The sequence below is a fragment of the Anser brachyrhynchus genome, assembly GCF_964034855.1.
Source record: "Anser brachyrhynchus genome assembly, chromosome: 23".
NCBI lineage: Eukaryota > Metazoa > Chordata > Aves > Anseriformes > Anatidae > Anser > Anser brachyrhynchus.
In genome coordinates, this window is record NC_137716.1 from 2271974 (window position 1) to 2287157 (window position 15184).

The window sequence follows — 15184 nt, forward strand, 5'->3', positions numbered from 1 at the left end:
CGCTGCCCCTGCCCGGCAGCTCCCGGCCCTTCTGCCTCACTGCCCGTGGCTTCGAGTGCCTCGCAAGTCCTGCGTCGGTGGGCACTGCGCCCGTGGAGCTTGTGCAGTCCTGACCCTGCCCTCCCCGGCTGCCCGCTGCAGACCTCACCACCCTCTGTTTCTCTTCATGTGCTGGAGAAGTTTCCTTTCTCCTGGTGCTGTCCTGCACCAAAGAGCATCTCCTTGGGCAGCAGAAATGCCTGGAAATAACCACAGCAGCATCCTTGTGGCTTTATGGAGAACAAAGGATGAGGTTGTGGATTTCCAGCGTGGGTGCTGCCTGGGGCATTCACTCATCCTTTGTGCTGCCGAGGGAGGGGTGGCCAAGGGGACGACTCCCAGCGGTTTGGGGTGAGCGTGGGCAGTGAGCGCCCACGCCTCCACCGGGGCCGGGCAATCGCAGGGGCCACAGGTGGCTGAGGGGCTGTGGGTTTAGGACACGGAGGGACCAGCGAGGTGCCTTTGCACACCCAAACCTTGTGCTGGCGGCTCTGGGCTGTGAGGGCAGGAGCGAGGAGACTCCAGCACCGCCGTGGGCGTCCTCGCAGCACCCCCGGGATCGCTGCTGGGAAGAGCCCGGCTGGCGCGAGGAGCAGCCCTGGCCAGGGCTCGCCCCATCGAGGGGACCCCAGGGTCGGGGGCCCCCATCTGTGGACCACGGCAGCTGCTGGGAGCTCTGGGAAGCGGCTCTGTTAACACAGGATGGAAGGAACAAAACCCCGGAGCCATTAATCACCGTGGCTTCAGCTGAATGTGCATATTCTGATGGCAGCTGTTTACAGAGCACTTCCCCTGCCATTGGGAGGCCTCCAGAAGACGTCAGATGGTTAATTGCCTTTGGTCCCAAAAGGATGAGTGGCGTGCCCCATGCCTGGAGCCGCTTCTCAGGAGTGTTCCCGCATGGGAAGCGGCGAGTTCCCCGCGGTTCCTGCACAGACTTTCCACCTCCTGCAAGGGGAGGTGTGGGGGGATCGGGTGCATCCCCTCCTTTGACCCTTCGGCACCTTCCCCAGCCCCAGCCGTCAGCCTGGCGGGATGGGATGGGCCAGGATGGCCCGACTCTTCCCGGGGAGCTGGGTAGGGACGAGGAAGTGATGCCAGGCCTGCCATGGGAGCAAGGAGAGGTGCTGAGGCTGGGTAATGTGGGGTAGTCAACATCCACGTGAAAACACTTTTTCCTTCTAACCTATAAAACCATCTTTCCATGGACACCTACTTTTGTCCCTAAAAACAGCTTCTCCCGGGAATAAATGCTGGTTGCAGCCCCTTGGGCTGGTGCCTCCTCCCCGTGCCCCGGGGCTACGCCCTCACAAGCCCACGTCTCGGCCCCGCACCGAGCGCGGCGTTGGCTCTGCGTTCGGGACAGAGGGCTGAGACGGGCTCTGGTGGACAAGCGTCCCTCCCAGCTCCGCAGGGCCGTGCTGGTCCCGGGCAGCGCGGAGTCGGTTTGGGGTTGTGTGGGGCAGTGGAGAGCCAGGCGCCCCGTGTCACCCCGCTCACCCGGCTGGCCCCCGCGCGATTTATTTCAGCTGTTGTTCCTGCCTGGAGCACCCCTGGGTGTCTGGGGTGAGCTGGGGTGGGAAGGCAGCCTGTCCTCCCACTGCATCCAGCCTCTGGGCACAGAAGGATTCAAATCCCCGTGTTCTGGGGGGTTCCTGCTTGCTGGCAGCACCTGAGCAGCCCCTGCACTGCGGCCAGACGGGGTGCGGGGAGAGCCGGGCAAGGTCGAGGTCCGGAGCAAGTCTTGGGGCACCGCTGCCTGCCCGAAGGTGCCAGGGGGGTGCGATGCAGCAGGAGCCCTGCGGGTCTCCTGGGCATGGGGCTGCAGAGCCGGGTGGGAGCTGAACTTTGAACAAAACGAGAAACCCCCTCTGGAAATACCCGCTGGCGGGAAGGCCGCGGGGGCGGTTCTTGCAGGGCTTTAAGAAGGGCTGGGGACGGGGCTGGCAGCCAGAAGGGGACAGCCCCGGCCAGCAGCACTTGCTCCCCGACGGGAGGGAAGGAAGGAAAACCTCGGCTTGCTGCTGCCCTGCCCCGTGGCCCTGCGGGCGATGGAAGTGGCTCCTCTCCTCCTCCTCAGCGCGCTGTGGGGCTGCAGCGGTGAGTGCCCGGGAGCCGTGCCGGTCCCTCGCCTGCTGGCCCAGGGCTCTGCTCCACGTGCCGCCGGCGGTGCTCCTCTCCTTGCTCCTCATCCCTGCACCCAGAGCTGTGGGGCCCGTGACTGGTGTGTGTGTGTGACGGCGCGATCTGCTCCTCTGTGCTGCCAGGGGAGCAGCAGGGCTCCCTGGATGAAAAGTGAGGCGAGAAGGGGTGTCTGGGCTCATCACCCACAAAATGGCTGGCAGGTCTTGGTGGTAAAGAGTCTGATCAGGCTGCGATGCCTGCTGTGTGGCACCCTGGCTGGCTCCTGCTGCAGAAGCGTTGGCTCTGATGAGCCGCCTCTATGAGCTGCGCCCCCCACAGCGATGGGAAGGGAGTTGGGTGGTGCCTGAGTGTGACTGCTCAGCAAACAGGGAGCCAGAATCGTGTCTGCTTTGCTTTTTGTGTCTGTTCCCCTCTCTAACCCCTCGCGGTTCCTCTTCCTTCTCCCAGGACGACCGGTCGACAAGATGGTGGTGGAGCCGCGGGAGCCGCTGGTGCGGTACGGGGACGCGGTGCAGCTGAACTGCTCGCTGCCCTGCACGGGCGGCACGGTGCAGTGGAAGGGGCTGGACACCAACCTGGGCAGCATCGACTCCTTCCCCACCCACAGCGTCCTGCACATCAACCGCGCCGAGGTGGCCACGGCAGGCACCAAGATCTGCCAGGGCATCTGCGGCGAGGAGCACTACCAGAAATCCGTCGACCTGAGGGTTTACTGTAAGCACCCCCACCCCTTCCCCCAGCACCCCCCCGCACAGCCCTGAGTCCCCCGCGGCTGCGGGAAGCGGTGCCGAGAGTCACTTTTTGTGCTCCCCGCGGCGGCTCCTCTCGCAGCCCTCCCGGACGCGCTGCAGCTGGAGGCGCACCCGCCTGCCCTGGTGCCGGGTCAGCCCGCCACGCTGCGCTGCTCGGCCCGGCGCGTGTACCCGCCCGCGGCGCTGGTGGTCGCTTGGTACCGGGGGGACCAAGAGCTGCAGAGGAACGACCCTGACACAACGGAGACCGACGAGGAGCTGTTCGACATCGAGGCCACGCTGTCGGTAGCAGGGGAGGACGTGGCGGAGGGCGCGCTGTTCAGGTGCGAGCTGACGCTGAGCGTCGGGACGGAGATTTTCACCCGCGAGGCGTCCGTGGCTGTGAGCACAGGGGGTGAGTGCCGGGGCTGGAGCTGGGGTCCCGGGTCCCTGCAGTGCCCTGTCGGCCAGAGCCCACCCCCACCGACAGGCACTGCTTGAAATCACTCTGCAGGAGGGTGACAGCACCCCTCGCTGTGCTGCACCGCCGGTCCCCCATCCCCGCTGCTGCGCTGGGGGTGCCGCTCTGCTGCTGCTCCCCGCCCAAGGGCGCTGCGCTCAGGGTGGAGGCGGCTGGGGCAGGTGGAGGGGGCATCGCCCGCAGAGATAACGCGATGGAGAGGCACTGCCCCGGCTCTAAGGCTGCCCGGGACCCTCTGTGTTCGCAGCTGTGGCAGAGCAGCCGGCGGCCGTGGCCACCTCCACAGAGAGCCCCCACACGACGACGACCACAATGGGCAGCCTCAGCACCACCAGGCCTGTGGCCACCACGGCGCTGTCCCCAGAGCTGGGTGTCCCCATGCATGATCCCACCTCAGCCCTGACCACTGCATCGCAGGAGCCCAAGACCACCTCAGAGCAGGCTGCTGCTACTGACCCCCCCCCAGAGGAGCGCCCCACTCCTCGGGGCCCCATAGCAGGCAGCCCCTCAGCACGTCCAGCCACCGCCACGGTGCCCAGCTCCAGCTCCACGAGCCCCACAGCTGGGGGCCTGGCCGAGGCAGAGGGCACGGCTGCGGGTGGCACCCTCCAGGGCTCTCACGTGGCAGGGACGGGGACGGCGCCCGCCTGCAGCCTGCGGATCTGGTCGCTGCCTCCCAACGGGACGCGGGGCAGGGCCCTGCGCATCGAGTGCCACGCGCAGTGCGCTCAGAATGCCACCGTCCGCTGGCTGCGCACCCCCGTGGCCCTGTCGCAGTACCGGGAGGAGGTGGCGGGCAGCGGCTCCACACTGCAGCTGGACCACGCTGAGCCCCGTCACCAGGGTCACTACCAGTGCATCCTGCAGGGACACCGCTCCCAGGCGGTCAGCCTGCAGCTGGTGGTCTCGGACGGTGAGTGCGGGTCCGCGGCCCCTGCATTGCCCCCCACACACATCCCTTGGGATGGGCTGCAGCTGTGCTAGGGCTTTGGGGCATTACACTCGGCCCCGGGTACCTGCCCGTGTCGGCAGCGTGCCTGCGACTACGTGTCCTCCTTGTGCCTTGGCAGGTATGTTCAGCGCTGACCCCGCCATAGCCATGGGGACAACGATGTCACTCCTGGGACTGATAGTGACCGGTGTCATATCTCATCGCCTGTGGAAACGATTCAAGTCGCAGTATGAACTGTCCTAAGAGCAGGGACTGCCTACCACTGCCCCACCACTGCACCAGTCCCTGCCGTCGTCCTGTCCGCTGCTGGGCTCTCCTGGCTGCAGGAAGCTGAGCACCGATGGAGCCAGGCAGCCCAGCTCCAGAAATGGGACCGAAGGAGCTGGTGGGGTGCAGGGTGCTGCTGTGAGACCCCGAGAAGAGCAGCCCCGGGCCCAGGGGGAGCTGCCCCTGCACCTCTCTGAGCACGGCCGCCCCTGCGCTCCCTCGCCTCAGGCAGGCCCTGGAGGCCAGCAGGCAGCGGTGAGCAGGGCCGGGACCCGGGACGTCCGAGCGGCCGCTGCTCCTCAGGGGCCTCCCTGTGCCCAGCGCTGCCCGCGGTGCCGACGGGACTGCGATGCGCGAGGCCGCACCGTCCCCACAGCCAGCTGGCTGGCCAGCCCGTCGTGTGCTGCCCGGAGGAGCTCGGGGCAGCCCCGAAGGAGCGACTCGGGGCGGCGAGAGGAGGAGGCCGGGCGCCAGGAGGGATGCCAGGAGCGCGGGGGGACCCGGGGAGCGCGGGGTCCTGAGCAGCTCGGCCGGCGCCACCACAGCGCCGGGGCCCAGCACCACCGCGGGTGGCAGCGGCTCCACACAGCCCGCAGGCGCTGGGCGTCAGGAGAAGGGCACCACGCAGGGGCGTTACTGCCAAATAAAGGCTTTGTTTGGGTGTATTCGGATTTATTTGGGTGTGTTTGGATTTATTTGGGTTTATTCGGATTTATTTGTGCCCCGAGGCTGTTCCCGCGGGTCTGTCCTGCTGACCCCAGTGCAGGCCACGGCGGCGCCGCAGCCCCGTCCCGGCCCCGCAGCGCTCCGGGACACCAGGCCCGGCCACCGGCGGCGCGGGGCCCCGAGCGCTGCCGCGTCCCGGCGCTGCGGGGCCTCCTGCCCGGAGCAGCCATGGCGGCCAGGGCGCCTCACGGCTCCGTTGCCCACATTCAAGATGGCGGCCCGCGGCCTCGCCCGACGGCGGCGCCTCAGCGCCGTAGCAACGGCTTCCCTCCCGCTGATTGGATGCGCGAGGCGACGGCGGCGGTGGGCTCGCCGCACGTCCCGCCCGCAGATTGGCTGCCAGTGCTCAAGATGGCGGCGCTGGAGCTTCCGGCCCCGGCGGACTGGCTGTGCGCGGCCAAGATGGCGGGGGCCCGCCTTCGCTGCCCGCAGCTAAGATGGCGGCGTACGAGAAGCGACGGGCGGCCGCCGCCCCGGCCCCGGCGGCAGGCAGCGGCCCGGCGGAGCCGCTCGGCGCGGCGGCGGGCGGCGAGCCGGGGGGCGAGGCGGAGTTCCTGCTGCGGAGCGGCGTCACCGCCATGGTGCGGGAGGCGCTGCTGAAGGTGCTGGAGGCGCGGCCCGAGGAGCCGGTCTCCTTCCTGGCCGACTACTTCGAGCGGCTGGTGTTGGGCGGCCCCGGGGCGGCCGAGGCGGCCGCGGAGCTCCCGGCGCCGCCGCAGCGCCTGGCCCGGGCGCTGTGGTACGTGCGCCTGGCCCACCACTCCCACAGGTGCGGGCGGGCGGTGGAGGGGAGCGGGCGGCGGACTACGGCTCCCGGCGTGCCCCGCGGCGGCGGCACCGCACGCGTCCCTGGCCGGGCGCCCGGGGCGCGCTGGGAGTTGTAGTTCTGGGAGGGGCCCCGCGGTAAGGCCGTGTGTTTTTTGCTCCGTGTCGCGGCAGGACGGCGTTCAACAACAACATCAGCACGGCCTACGAGGTGCTGGGCGCCAGCGGGCGGCGGCGGCGGCCGGGCGTGGACGGGCGGCTGTACAGCGAGCTGCTGCGGCGCATCTGCCAGCTCGGGGCTGCGCCACAGGAGGTGGCGGCCGCGCTGCTGCGCAGGGTGCAGTGCCGGGACCACGAGGCCGTGCCCTTCGACGTCTTCCGCTACGGCGTGCTCACCTGCTTCGTGCTGCTGGAGTTCGTGGCCAAGGCGCACACCCTGTACGACGTCCTGGATGGCGGCACAGGCGCGGCGGACAAGAGGGTCTGCCAGGCCGTCCTGCACACGCTGGAGGAGGCGCTGGGAGGCAGCGACTTCTCGGTGCCCGTGCGGTACCTGGAGGCGGGCTCCAAGCTGGGGCCGGACTGCTTGGCCTTGGCCATGGACCGGGCGCTGCAGGAGAGGAAGCTGAGCGCCTCCATGAGCAGGGACGAGTTCCTGAAGAAAGCCACGGCCTTATTTGTCGCAAAAGTGAAGCCTGTTGACTAACGTCCAGGTGTGAACAACACTCGCTGCTTCCAGTTCTAATTCCCTAAGTGCTTTGGACAGAGCAGTTTATGTTACGGAGGCTTCAGTCCCTGGAACCGAGCTGGGCAATGAGGCACGGGTGGGCTTGTCGGGCACTGCCTGATGAGCCCTGGGTCTGCCTGATGAGAGACTGCTAATTTCCATGCTCCTTTCCTTGTTCTGAGCACTACAGGTGCCCACTCAGCTCTGGCACTTGATGTTTCCATGTCCGGATGTGTCTCTCCTAGCTGTAGCCCCTCAATTTCCTGCTGGCATCAGAAAGTCTTTTTTTAGGCATTAACTGGGAACTTGCGAGGAGGCCTGTAAACTGTAGGCCAGTGTTAGTAATTAAAAAGGAGCCAGAATGAACTGAATGCGGGGCTGGATCTCCAGATATCCCACAGTTTCGTGCTAGACCTGGCGATGTTGTGTTTGTGCAGCTTCAGCAGGGAGCTTGGTCTCTGCTTTCCGGTTTGTTTGACCCCTACCTGTAAAGCACAGGATGATGCTTCACTGCTTCGCGGGCTATCGAGAGGATTCACAGGTAAATACTGGGTTGATAGGACATGTGAGATAAAGATTGCTTGTTAAGAAAAATGTTTTAAATGCACAGAAGATGAGAAGTGGTTGGCCTGGAGGAGCTGCCAGCCTGGGCTGGGCTCTGCCGGGAGCTGAGCTGCAAAGCTCCTGGTGGCGAGAAGCTGCTCTCGCTGCGTCCCTGCCCAGTGTTTACCGAACCGCCTCAGCTTCGGCAGTCCAGAGGCTGAAGTTGAAGGCTCGCACTTGGTGACTTTCCCTGCGGAGCTGCAGAGCGCTGCCGACTGCTGGCGGCCTGGCACTGGGCGACCCCCGTTCCCTGCGAGGTCCCCCGGCTGTTGAACAGACGCGCGTTGAGCCGTACGTTATTTATTTGAACTTGCCTGTGTTCATTATTTATACTGTGCAATTATCGGTTTACTGGAAGACATTAAAGCTTTTTATTATTTAGAGCGGCCAATTTATTTACAGCTGGGCAGCGCTTAGCGCCGGGATACGTTGCGTTTGCAGCTCGGGGCAGGTTTTTTCCTTTGCCCCGTTCCCAGGAGGGCTGAGCAGCTGCCGTCAGCCCGCCGCAGGCCGCCTGGCGGAGGGGGGGGGGCAGCGCGAGGCCGGCGGGGCCGCTCCCTAACGCCGGGGGCAGCCGCAGGCCGGGCCCGGCCGTGGGGCGCTGCGGGGGCGGCCTCGGCCCCGGCGGGGGGGGCGCGGGGGCTGCCGGGAAGGGTCCGCGAGGGGGGCGGTGCCACGGGGAGGAGCTCGCTGCTAGCCCCGCCCTTCTCCCGACGGCGCGTTCTGATAGGCGGAGGGAGGAGCCCGCGCTGGCCCCGCCCCCCGCGGTCGGACTACAACTCCCGTGGTGCCCCGCGGCCCCCGAGCGGCGGCCCCCGGTCCCGTCCGCCCCCCCCCGGTCCCGTCCGCCCCCCCCCGGCCTCTCCGCGGCCGGCCCGGGCCCGGCATGGCGCGGCCGCCCGTGCCCAGCTCGCAGAAGGCGCTGCTGCTGGAGCTCAAGGGGCTGCAGGAGGAGCCCGTGGAGGGGTTCCGCGTGGCGCTGGTGGACGAGGGGGACCTGTACACCTGGGAGGTGGCCATCTTCGGGCCCCCCGGCACCGAGTACGAGGGCGGCTACTTCAAGGTGGTGCGGGGGGGGCGGCCTCGGGGAGCCGGGGGGGCGCGGGGCGGGGCTTGGGCTGGGGGGGGACGGGGCCGAGGGGAGGGGAGGGCGGCCAAAGGAGCTGGCGGGGGTCGGGGGGGGTCTGGGGGGGCGCTGGGGGCCGGGGGGGGCCGGGGGGGGCAGGCAGGAGGAGCCACCGCCTGGGGACGTGGGTTGCCGGTGTGCGGTGGCCGCTGCCAAACCGTGCCGGGATTCCTCTCGGGGGAAGCGGCCTCGTCGCTCCGAGGGGCTGTGCCGCTGGGTGCCCTCACCCTGCCGCTGGGGGCAGGCGGCGAGCTCGGATGGCCCCCCCCAACCCCCCCCAAAGGGGCACCCCAGGCATCGCCGCCAGGCCGGGGCAGAAGGGACAAGGGACAAGGGGCCCCCCCCGCGCAGCCCAGGCCGAGCCGGGGCAGTTCCAGCCCGGTGCTGCGCTGCTGTCGGGGCTGGGAGCGTGCGTGGCCGCACCGCGCAGCCTGTCAGGGACGTGTGTCTGTCTGTCTGTCTGTGTGTGTCTGTGTGTCTGTGTGAGCGCTCTCCCGTTTGCTGTGCAACCCACGCGGCTGTTTTCTTCCTCTTTCTCTTCCTCCCTCCTCCGCCGCAGGTTGTTTTCCCCCAGCCCGTGCCGGCAGGGTGGGGATGCGCCGCGGTCAGTCAGCCCGGGGTCGGCCCGGCCGAGGCGCTGGGAGGCTGGAGCAGCGCGGAGGGCAAGCCTGGCGCTCCGGTCAGCGTTCCCTCGTCGCCGAAACGTTCACCCGGAGACTTCCTCCGTAGCCTCTCCGGGCCGTCAGCCTGAGGCTCTGAGCTCTCACACTCCAGCAGCTCGTGCTCCTGTTCCGTACCTGAGAGTTCCCAGGCTTGGCGCTGTTCCGTGGCAATGGAGGGGAGGGAGGGGGTCGTGCGCTCGTTTCGGGCTCGTGACAGCGTCAGCCTGCTTGTGTACAGCGAAGCGTGGCTGCGGTCAGAGCCCCCTCGGGGAGCGCTTTGCCTGGGGATGGTTTTGTTCTGGTCCTCTCGAGGACAACAAAGGGGATTGTTCTGCCAAGTTCAGCTGTTTGGCCCCAGCACAGGGCCTTGTGTTGTTGTGGTGCCCTGAGCGCCCGCCCCAGCCTCCTCTTCGCTGCTTCTCCCACGTCGCAGGGAGCGGGGCAGGCAGACAAAGGGCTGCCCTGGAAGGCTGCAGGTAACGAGCTTAACGAAGCAGAGCGCCGCTGCTGCGGTCACGAGGCTCCTCCGACTCGCAGAGGTCTGCTCGTGCCGGAGGACCGGAGCTGGGGGGCGCGGGGGGCACAGGGTGGCGGCACCTGGGGCTGGGGCTGGGCAGCGGGACACGGACGGACGTCTCTGTCTCTGCGCTGAGCTCTCCACGGCCGCTGGCTGACAGCGGGGTTTGGCAGCACCGCGCGGTGCTGAGGCTGTAATTCCAGAAGCAGCCAAAGCCTCGTGTGCAGCTACTGCTCTGAACGGGGCCTGCGCTGGGCTCGGGGGTCCCGCTCCCTGGAGGAGGAGGGAGGGGGGAGAGCAATGATCCCGAAGCACCGTGGGGCCGTTCCTTCGGCACCGTCCCACAGTGGGTCCGAGTTCTAAATTCTCACATGCGACAAATGTTCAGAGCTTTTGTCTTAAATCTTAGCGGTTTTTTTTTTGGTTTGGGTGTTGGCTTTTTTGGGAGCGGTGGCGGAATCTCCTTCTGGAAGTTTGCTTCCAGAGACTGGGAGCACCCCAAAGCCCCACCGGCCGCCACGGGTCGTGCAGCACCGCAGGGAGGAGCAGCCTCGTGGGGAAGCGTGGTGCCAGTGGGCCCAGAGAGCCCGCCCTAGGTTCGGTGGGCTCCAAGGCCAGCGGTGAGCCCCGGCCTGCCCCATCGACGTCCCTGCGGCCACCACCTGCAGAGCCCGGTGGGCGCTGTCGTCCCTGCTGGCGCTGGCCGTGGGCTGCTGCGTGATCTTCATCTACGTTTATTTTTAGTGCCTGAGCTATGCAGCGCGGCCGGTTTAGGGCTGGTCTTTTTTTTTCGGTGTTGACGAGCTATTTTTAGGGGTTCGGCGCGCTGAGCGGAGCGCCAAACACCTGATGCTTCTTCCCCGTTCAGCTCCGGAGCGTGGAGTCTGCTCCCTGGCCGCCAGCTGGAGCCGTGTCCCCTGCGGCGCTGCTCCAGGGCTTTGCCCAGGGCTGCTGCCCGGCCTCGGGTCCTGCTTCTACCCCCGGCCAACGCCAGCCCCGCGTGTCACGGCCTCCTTGCTGCGTGCCGCGCGGGTCCGACCGGTGCCGCCAGCTCCTGGCGCCCGCTGCCTCCCTCCGCCGGCCGCCTGATTGCAAAAGGGGGAGGCAGGGAGCGGCTGGCAGAGGTGGAAGTTGTTTCTCAAGGGCTTAGGTGAGAAAAACATCCGGGGAGTCGCCAGCGGTGCCTGTTTGTTTTCCGGTCACCCCCCCAGAGCCCCCCCCGTGGCCGCCAGCAGGCGCAGAGGCTTTGGCCGCGCTGCTCTGGGCCTGGCAGCGGCTTCTTTCTCCTGGGGGGAGCGGGAGGTCTGGGCCTTCCCTTCCTTCCCTGCCTTCTCACAAGCCGGTGCTGACTCCTCTCTGTTGTTTCCTTGCAGGCTCGTCTCCGCTTTCCCATCGACTACCCCTATTCTCCCCCTGCGTTCAGGTTCTTAACCAAAATGTGGCACCCCAACATCTACGAGGTAGGTGGCCGGGGCAGTGCAGAAGCTTCTCGGGCAGACAGGGAGGGCACGTGGTAATCTCGGGATTAAAATTCCAAGCCCTGGTCACGAGCACAACGTTGGAAACCCTGCGCCTTTGGCATTTGGTGCCTGGCATTGGAAAGGCAGCCAACAGAGGCTTTTACGACAGCCTGCCTCGTATCCTGCAGCTGCTTCCAGGTTGCTCAGCCTCTCCAGGCTGGAGGACTCCCACGCGTGCCTGGCGGGGACGCGGTGCCTGAGCCAAGGGTGGATGCAGAGCAGCGCCCCGTGGCAGCGGCTCTGGGGGGCCGTGTTCAGGCGCTGGACAGCCGGCGGCTCGGCAGCTCCACCTGTACCGTACCGCAGTCCTGGGGTGCTGCCCGAGGCCGGAGGGGGCAGAGAGCATAACGGGGACAGGCAGCTCTGCTGTCCCTCCCCAGGGACCAAAAGCACAGGCTGGGACTCGCTCACCTCATCTAAGCCAAAGGGAAGAGCGGCCGGGGCACTGGAGCAGAGGACGGGCTGCTTGGGGGGGGTGCTCGGGCCGGGAGCCCCCCTGAGGATGCCGCTTCGCGTGTGCTTCCAGACCGGTGACGTCTGCATCTCCATCCTGCACCCGCCCGTGGACGACCCGCAGAGCGGGGAGCTGCCGTCGGAGCGCTGGAACCCGACGCAGAACGTGCGGTACGGCCGCGGGCAGGGCGGGGGCGGCGCTGGGGGCGGCGGGGCCGGGGGCGCAGCACGGCGCTCACCGCCTGTGTTGGCTGCCAGGACCATTCTTCTGAGCGTGATCTCGCTGCTGAACGAGCCCAACACCTTTTCTCCTGCCAACGTGGACGCCTCTGTGATGTACCGCAAGTGGAAGGAGAGCAAAGGGAAGGACCGGGAGTACACGGACATCATCAGGTGCGGGGGGGGGGGACGCTCCCAGAGCTCCCCGGCAGCGTGGGGGCTTCCTGAGCTGTCGTCGCGTGGGGTGCGGGGCTGCAGGGTCCCGAGGGCACAGCCTGCCCGGCTCAGTCCCTTCTGCAGGCTGGTAGGAGGGGATGCTGGCTCCGAGAGTGGCTCTCGACGAGCCGCTTGGCCGCGGTACGTGCCCAGCTTGGTTGTTGCTGGCAGCCCTGGCCCCTGTCAGCCCCAGAGCTGAGGACGTGGCCGTGCAGCGGCCGCTGTGCCAGCACGGTCGTGCTGCCGGGGCTCTGCTGTGGGGCTGGTGAGCCCTGGCGTGGCAAGGGGGGCCCTGTGAGCATGGGGCGCCCCCAGTCCTGTGTGGGTGCGTGACCTTTCAGCTGGGGCACGAGCAGGGACGAGCTGCGTCCCCGGGCTGCGCCACGCAGCGCCCAGGCTGTGCGAGCCCCTCTGTCCTCACCCCGCCTGCTTCTCGCCCCCCAGGAAGCAAGTCTTGGGAACAAAGGTGGACGCTGAGCGGGATGGCGTGAAGGTCCCCACCACGCTGGCAGAGTATTGCGTGAAGACCAAGACTCCGGCCCCCGATGAGGGCTCAGACCTGTTCTACGACGACTATTACGAGGACGATGAGATGGAGGAGGAAGCAGACAGCTGCTACGGTGACGATGATGACTCTGGCAATGAGGAATCTTGATGGCCCCCTGGCGTTGCAAAGCGTACTATAAACTACTGAATTTTACCTCAACTAGGACAAACCGGTTTGAATTTAGGATCTGTCAGCCCTGAAATTAACTCTCTACATCTCAGGGAGACTATTCTGCTGTTGTAAAGGAAACCCCACCGCTGTCTTTGTAGAAGAAGCAAAAAAAAATAATCCCTATTTTAAAAGCTTCCTGGGTGGGGACGGGGAAGTCTCTCTGGGGCATTCACGAGCCCACAGAGGCTGGGGAGCTGGCGGCTCTGCCTGGGTGGAGGGACGGGGACGGCTGCTCTTGGCTGCCCGCTGTTCGGGCACGTTCAGCTCCCCTGGAGGCGCGGTTTGGGGAGGCTGTGGAGCTGGTGAGCGGTCGCTTTGGGGGGGAGCAGGGGCGCTTTTGTGCAGCTTTCCGCAGCCTCCAAGCAGGAAGGGGAATGCGGAGGGGGCGCAGCTCCCCCTTCCCTGCGGTGAGGCCGTCCCGTGCGGGACCCCGCTGCCGCCCCTTCCTGCGGAGCGGGGGCGTGGGGCAGGACGGGGCTGTTCGCAGCTTTTAACGAGCTGGGAGGGAGGGGGTAGTTCTGAGTCCTTCTGCTTCTGTTTTTTAGAAACTATTTAATAAAGTGCTTTAAGGGAGTGGCTGTGTGGGTGCCTGAGGCTCTGCCTGTGGTAGCGGTTTCTGCACCAGCCCCGGACAAGCTCCTGCCCCGCCGCCTGCGGCCCTGGCAGGCAGAGGCGCCGCTCCGAGGGCTGCGGGGGGGGCTTTGGTCCTGCAGCACCCTCATCCCTCCCTCCCCAAACCCAGGGGGCGGACAGGCCTGCGGACAGGCCTTAAATGTGAGAGCACGGCTGGGTTCAGGCGGCTCTGCGTGCCCGGGGCCTGCCCAGGCAGCACCCGCCTGCGCTGGGCTCGGAGCAGGGGCCGACGGGGGCCCAGGCTCCCCCCCCCCAGTGCCTCTGATCTGGGCGCAGCTGGGCCCTGCCCCAAGTCCGTGGGCTGGGACCTGCCGGGATGTGCGAGGTGCTGGGCTCAGCCCCCCAGCCCTCACCACACGTGAGCGGCGTTGCTGCCGCCTTGCTGGGCTGCGGGGGGCACAACGCTGCTGCCTGCCCCCCCCCCCGGGGCTGTGCCCTGCAAAACGCCTGCCTGGGGCCTCTGCTGGCCCCGCAGGGCTCCCGCTGTGACCCCACCTCGGATCGGTGATGAGCAAAACCTCCCCCTGCCTGATGTGTAAATGGGATAAGGCTTTGATTGACACCTGCGACCGCACGTGGTGAATGCATGTGCTTTGTTGCCTTAGGAAATCAGGCTAAAAGGTGAATAGGATTATTACTTTACCGGGGCTGGAAAATGGCTCCCAAGGTCACCGGGCTGTGCCAGCCCGGGCTGCTGGGTCTGGCCTTCCCCTTTTTCTCCCGGGGGCTGCTCCCTCCATCGCCCCACGCGTTGCTCCATGCCTTACCCTGCCCGGGCTCGTCCCTGGCCGTGGATGTTTTCCCTGAATCACCGTGCCCGCGCGCCTCTGGGGCTGCTCACGGCCGGTTGCCTCTCGCTGCCCCGGGATGCTGGGGGATCGGGCTGTGAGCTGCCACCAGCCCCGTGTCCGGGAACGCCCCAGCCCCGGTTGTGCAAACCAGGCAGCGGCGAGAGGGGTGGCTTCCCTACCGGCGGTGTCGCGGTAGCAGGAGGCCACCGGGCCCCCCTGTCCCGGGGCTAGGACGGCCGAGGGCACGGCACGGCTCGAGGTGCCTGTGGCTGCTGGGAGCGGGACCCTCGGGGGGAGGCTGCCCCTGCTCTGCCCCAGGTCTGCGCCGCGGGGTCCGCCGGTGCGGGAGGACACAGGTGGGGGGGGAAGGATGTGAGCGGATGGGGGGGCAGCCGGGCAGGACGTGCTGGGAGGCAGGCGCAGAGTTCGGGGGAAGAGACGCTCCGGGAGGATTAAGGAGTTTACAAGCCCGGCAGATCCCCACGGGGAGCGCGGCGGGGGCTGGCGTCAGCAGCCCCATTGTCTCGGCTCTTCCTGCCCCGCTGCCAGCGCCCCCGGTCCCCCCCGGCCGCGAGCTCCATGGCTCTCCTGGGGCTGCCTCAGCCAAGCACCGCTGCCCGGGCCGGGGATGGGCCGGGGATGGGGCTGCTCTCCTGCAGGGCCCCCGGCCCTGGTGATCAGGGCCGAAACAGCCGGCGGTGCGCTGCTATCGTCCGCCCGGCACCTTGGTGTTATCGGGCAGCTGCAGCTGGGCTGGGAACGGGGACCAGAGACCCCTCGTCCCCGGGGCTCCTGGAAAACCCTGCCTGGGCCGCGAGCGAGGGGTCTGCTCCTGCAGGGCCCAGCCTGCGGGCACGGCCGGGATTTCAGCCCCGGGGATGTCCGGTGGTGCT

At 67.4% G+C, this 15184-nt stretch overlaps 3 protein-coding genes across 4 annotated transcripts; all 3 read left to right on the forward strand.

Moving 5' to 3' along the window:
- Positions 1–6: 6 nt before the first annotated feature.
- Positions 7–5278, forward strand: MADCAM1 (mucosal vascular addressin cell adhesion molecule 1). Its single transcript, XM_080565616.1, has 5 exons — positions 7–2139; positions 2632–2898; positions 3016–3330; positions 3644–4309; positions 4467–5278. The coding sequence occupies exons 1-5, from the start codon at positions 2091–2093 to the stop codon at positions 4589–4591; spliced, it is 1422 nt and encodes a 473-aa protein (XP_080421742.1). The 5' UTR covers positions 7–2090; the 3' UTR covers positions 4592–5278.
- A 140-nt stretch (positions 5279–5418) lies between these two features.
- On the forward strand, positions 5419–7817 carry TPGS1 (tubulin polyglutamylase complex subunit 1). Of its 2 annotated transcripts, none has more exons than XM_080565617.1 (2): positions 5419–6110; positions 6281–7817. In XM_080565617.1, the coding sequence occupies exons 1-2, from the start codon at positions 5779–5781 to the stop codon at positions 6810–6812; spliced, it is 864 nt and encodes a 287-aa protein (XP_080421743.1). In that variant the 5' UTR covers positions 5419–5778; the 3' UTR covers positions 6813–7817. The 2 variants fall into 2 exon arrangements, with proteins under 2 accessions (XP_080421743.1, XP_080421744.1); XM_080565618.1 differs by having other exon boundaries at positions 5419–6080.
- Positions 7818–8231: 414 nt separating this feature from the next.
- Positions 8232–13440, forward strand: CDC34 (cell division cycle 34, ubiquitin conjugating enzyme). Its single transcript, XM_080565619.1, has 5 exons — positions 8232–8499; positions 11115–11201; positions 11788–11885; positions 11973–12107; positions 12594–13440. Exons 1-5 carry the CDS (start codon positions 8323–8325, stop codon positions 12802–12804), a joined length of 708 nt encoding a protein of 235 aa, XP_080421745.1. The 5' UTR covers positions 8232–8322; the 3' UTR covers positions 12805–13440.
- The last annotated feature ends 1744 nt before the right edge of the window (positions 13441–15184 follow it).

Bases quoted from the DNA above. Each gene is read 5' to 3' on its own strand.
- CDC34 (XM_080565619.1), top strand. From the start codon at position 8,323: ATGGCGCGGCCGCCCGTGCCCAGCTCGCAGAAGGCGCTGCTGCTGGAG. The intron at 11,886-11,972 runs GTACGGCCGCGG...GTTGGCTGCCAG, and splicing joins AACCCGACGCAGAACGTGCG to GACCATTCTTCTGAGCGTGA. The intron at 12,108-12,593 runs GTGCGGGGGGGG...CTCGCCCCCCAG, and splicing joins GAGTACACGGACATCATCAG to GAAGCAAGTCTTGGGAACAA.
- TPGS1 (XM_080565617.1), top strand. From the start codon at position 5,779: ATGGCGGCGTACGAGAAGCGACGGGCGGCCGCCGCCCCGGCCCCGGCG. The intron at 6,111-6,280 runs GTGCGGGCGGGC...GTGTCGCGGCAG, and splicing joins CTGGCCCACCACTCCCACAG to GACGGCGTTCAACAACAACA.
- MADCAM1 (XM_080565616.1), top strand. From the start codon at position 2,091: ATGGAAGTGGCTCCTCTCCTCCTCCTCAGCGCGCTGTGGGGCTGCAGC. The intron at 2,899-3,015 runs GTAAGCACCCCC...CTCCTCTCGCAG, and splicing joins CGTCGACCTGAGGGTTTACT to CCCTCCCGGACGCGCTGCAG. The intron at 4,310-4,466 runs GTGAGTGCGGGT...GTGCCTTGGCAG, and splicing joins GCAGCTGGTGGTCTCGGACG to GTATGTTCAGCGCTGACCCC.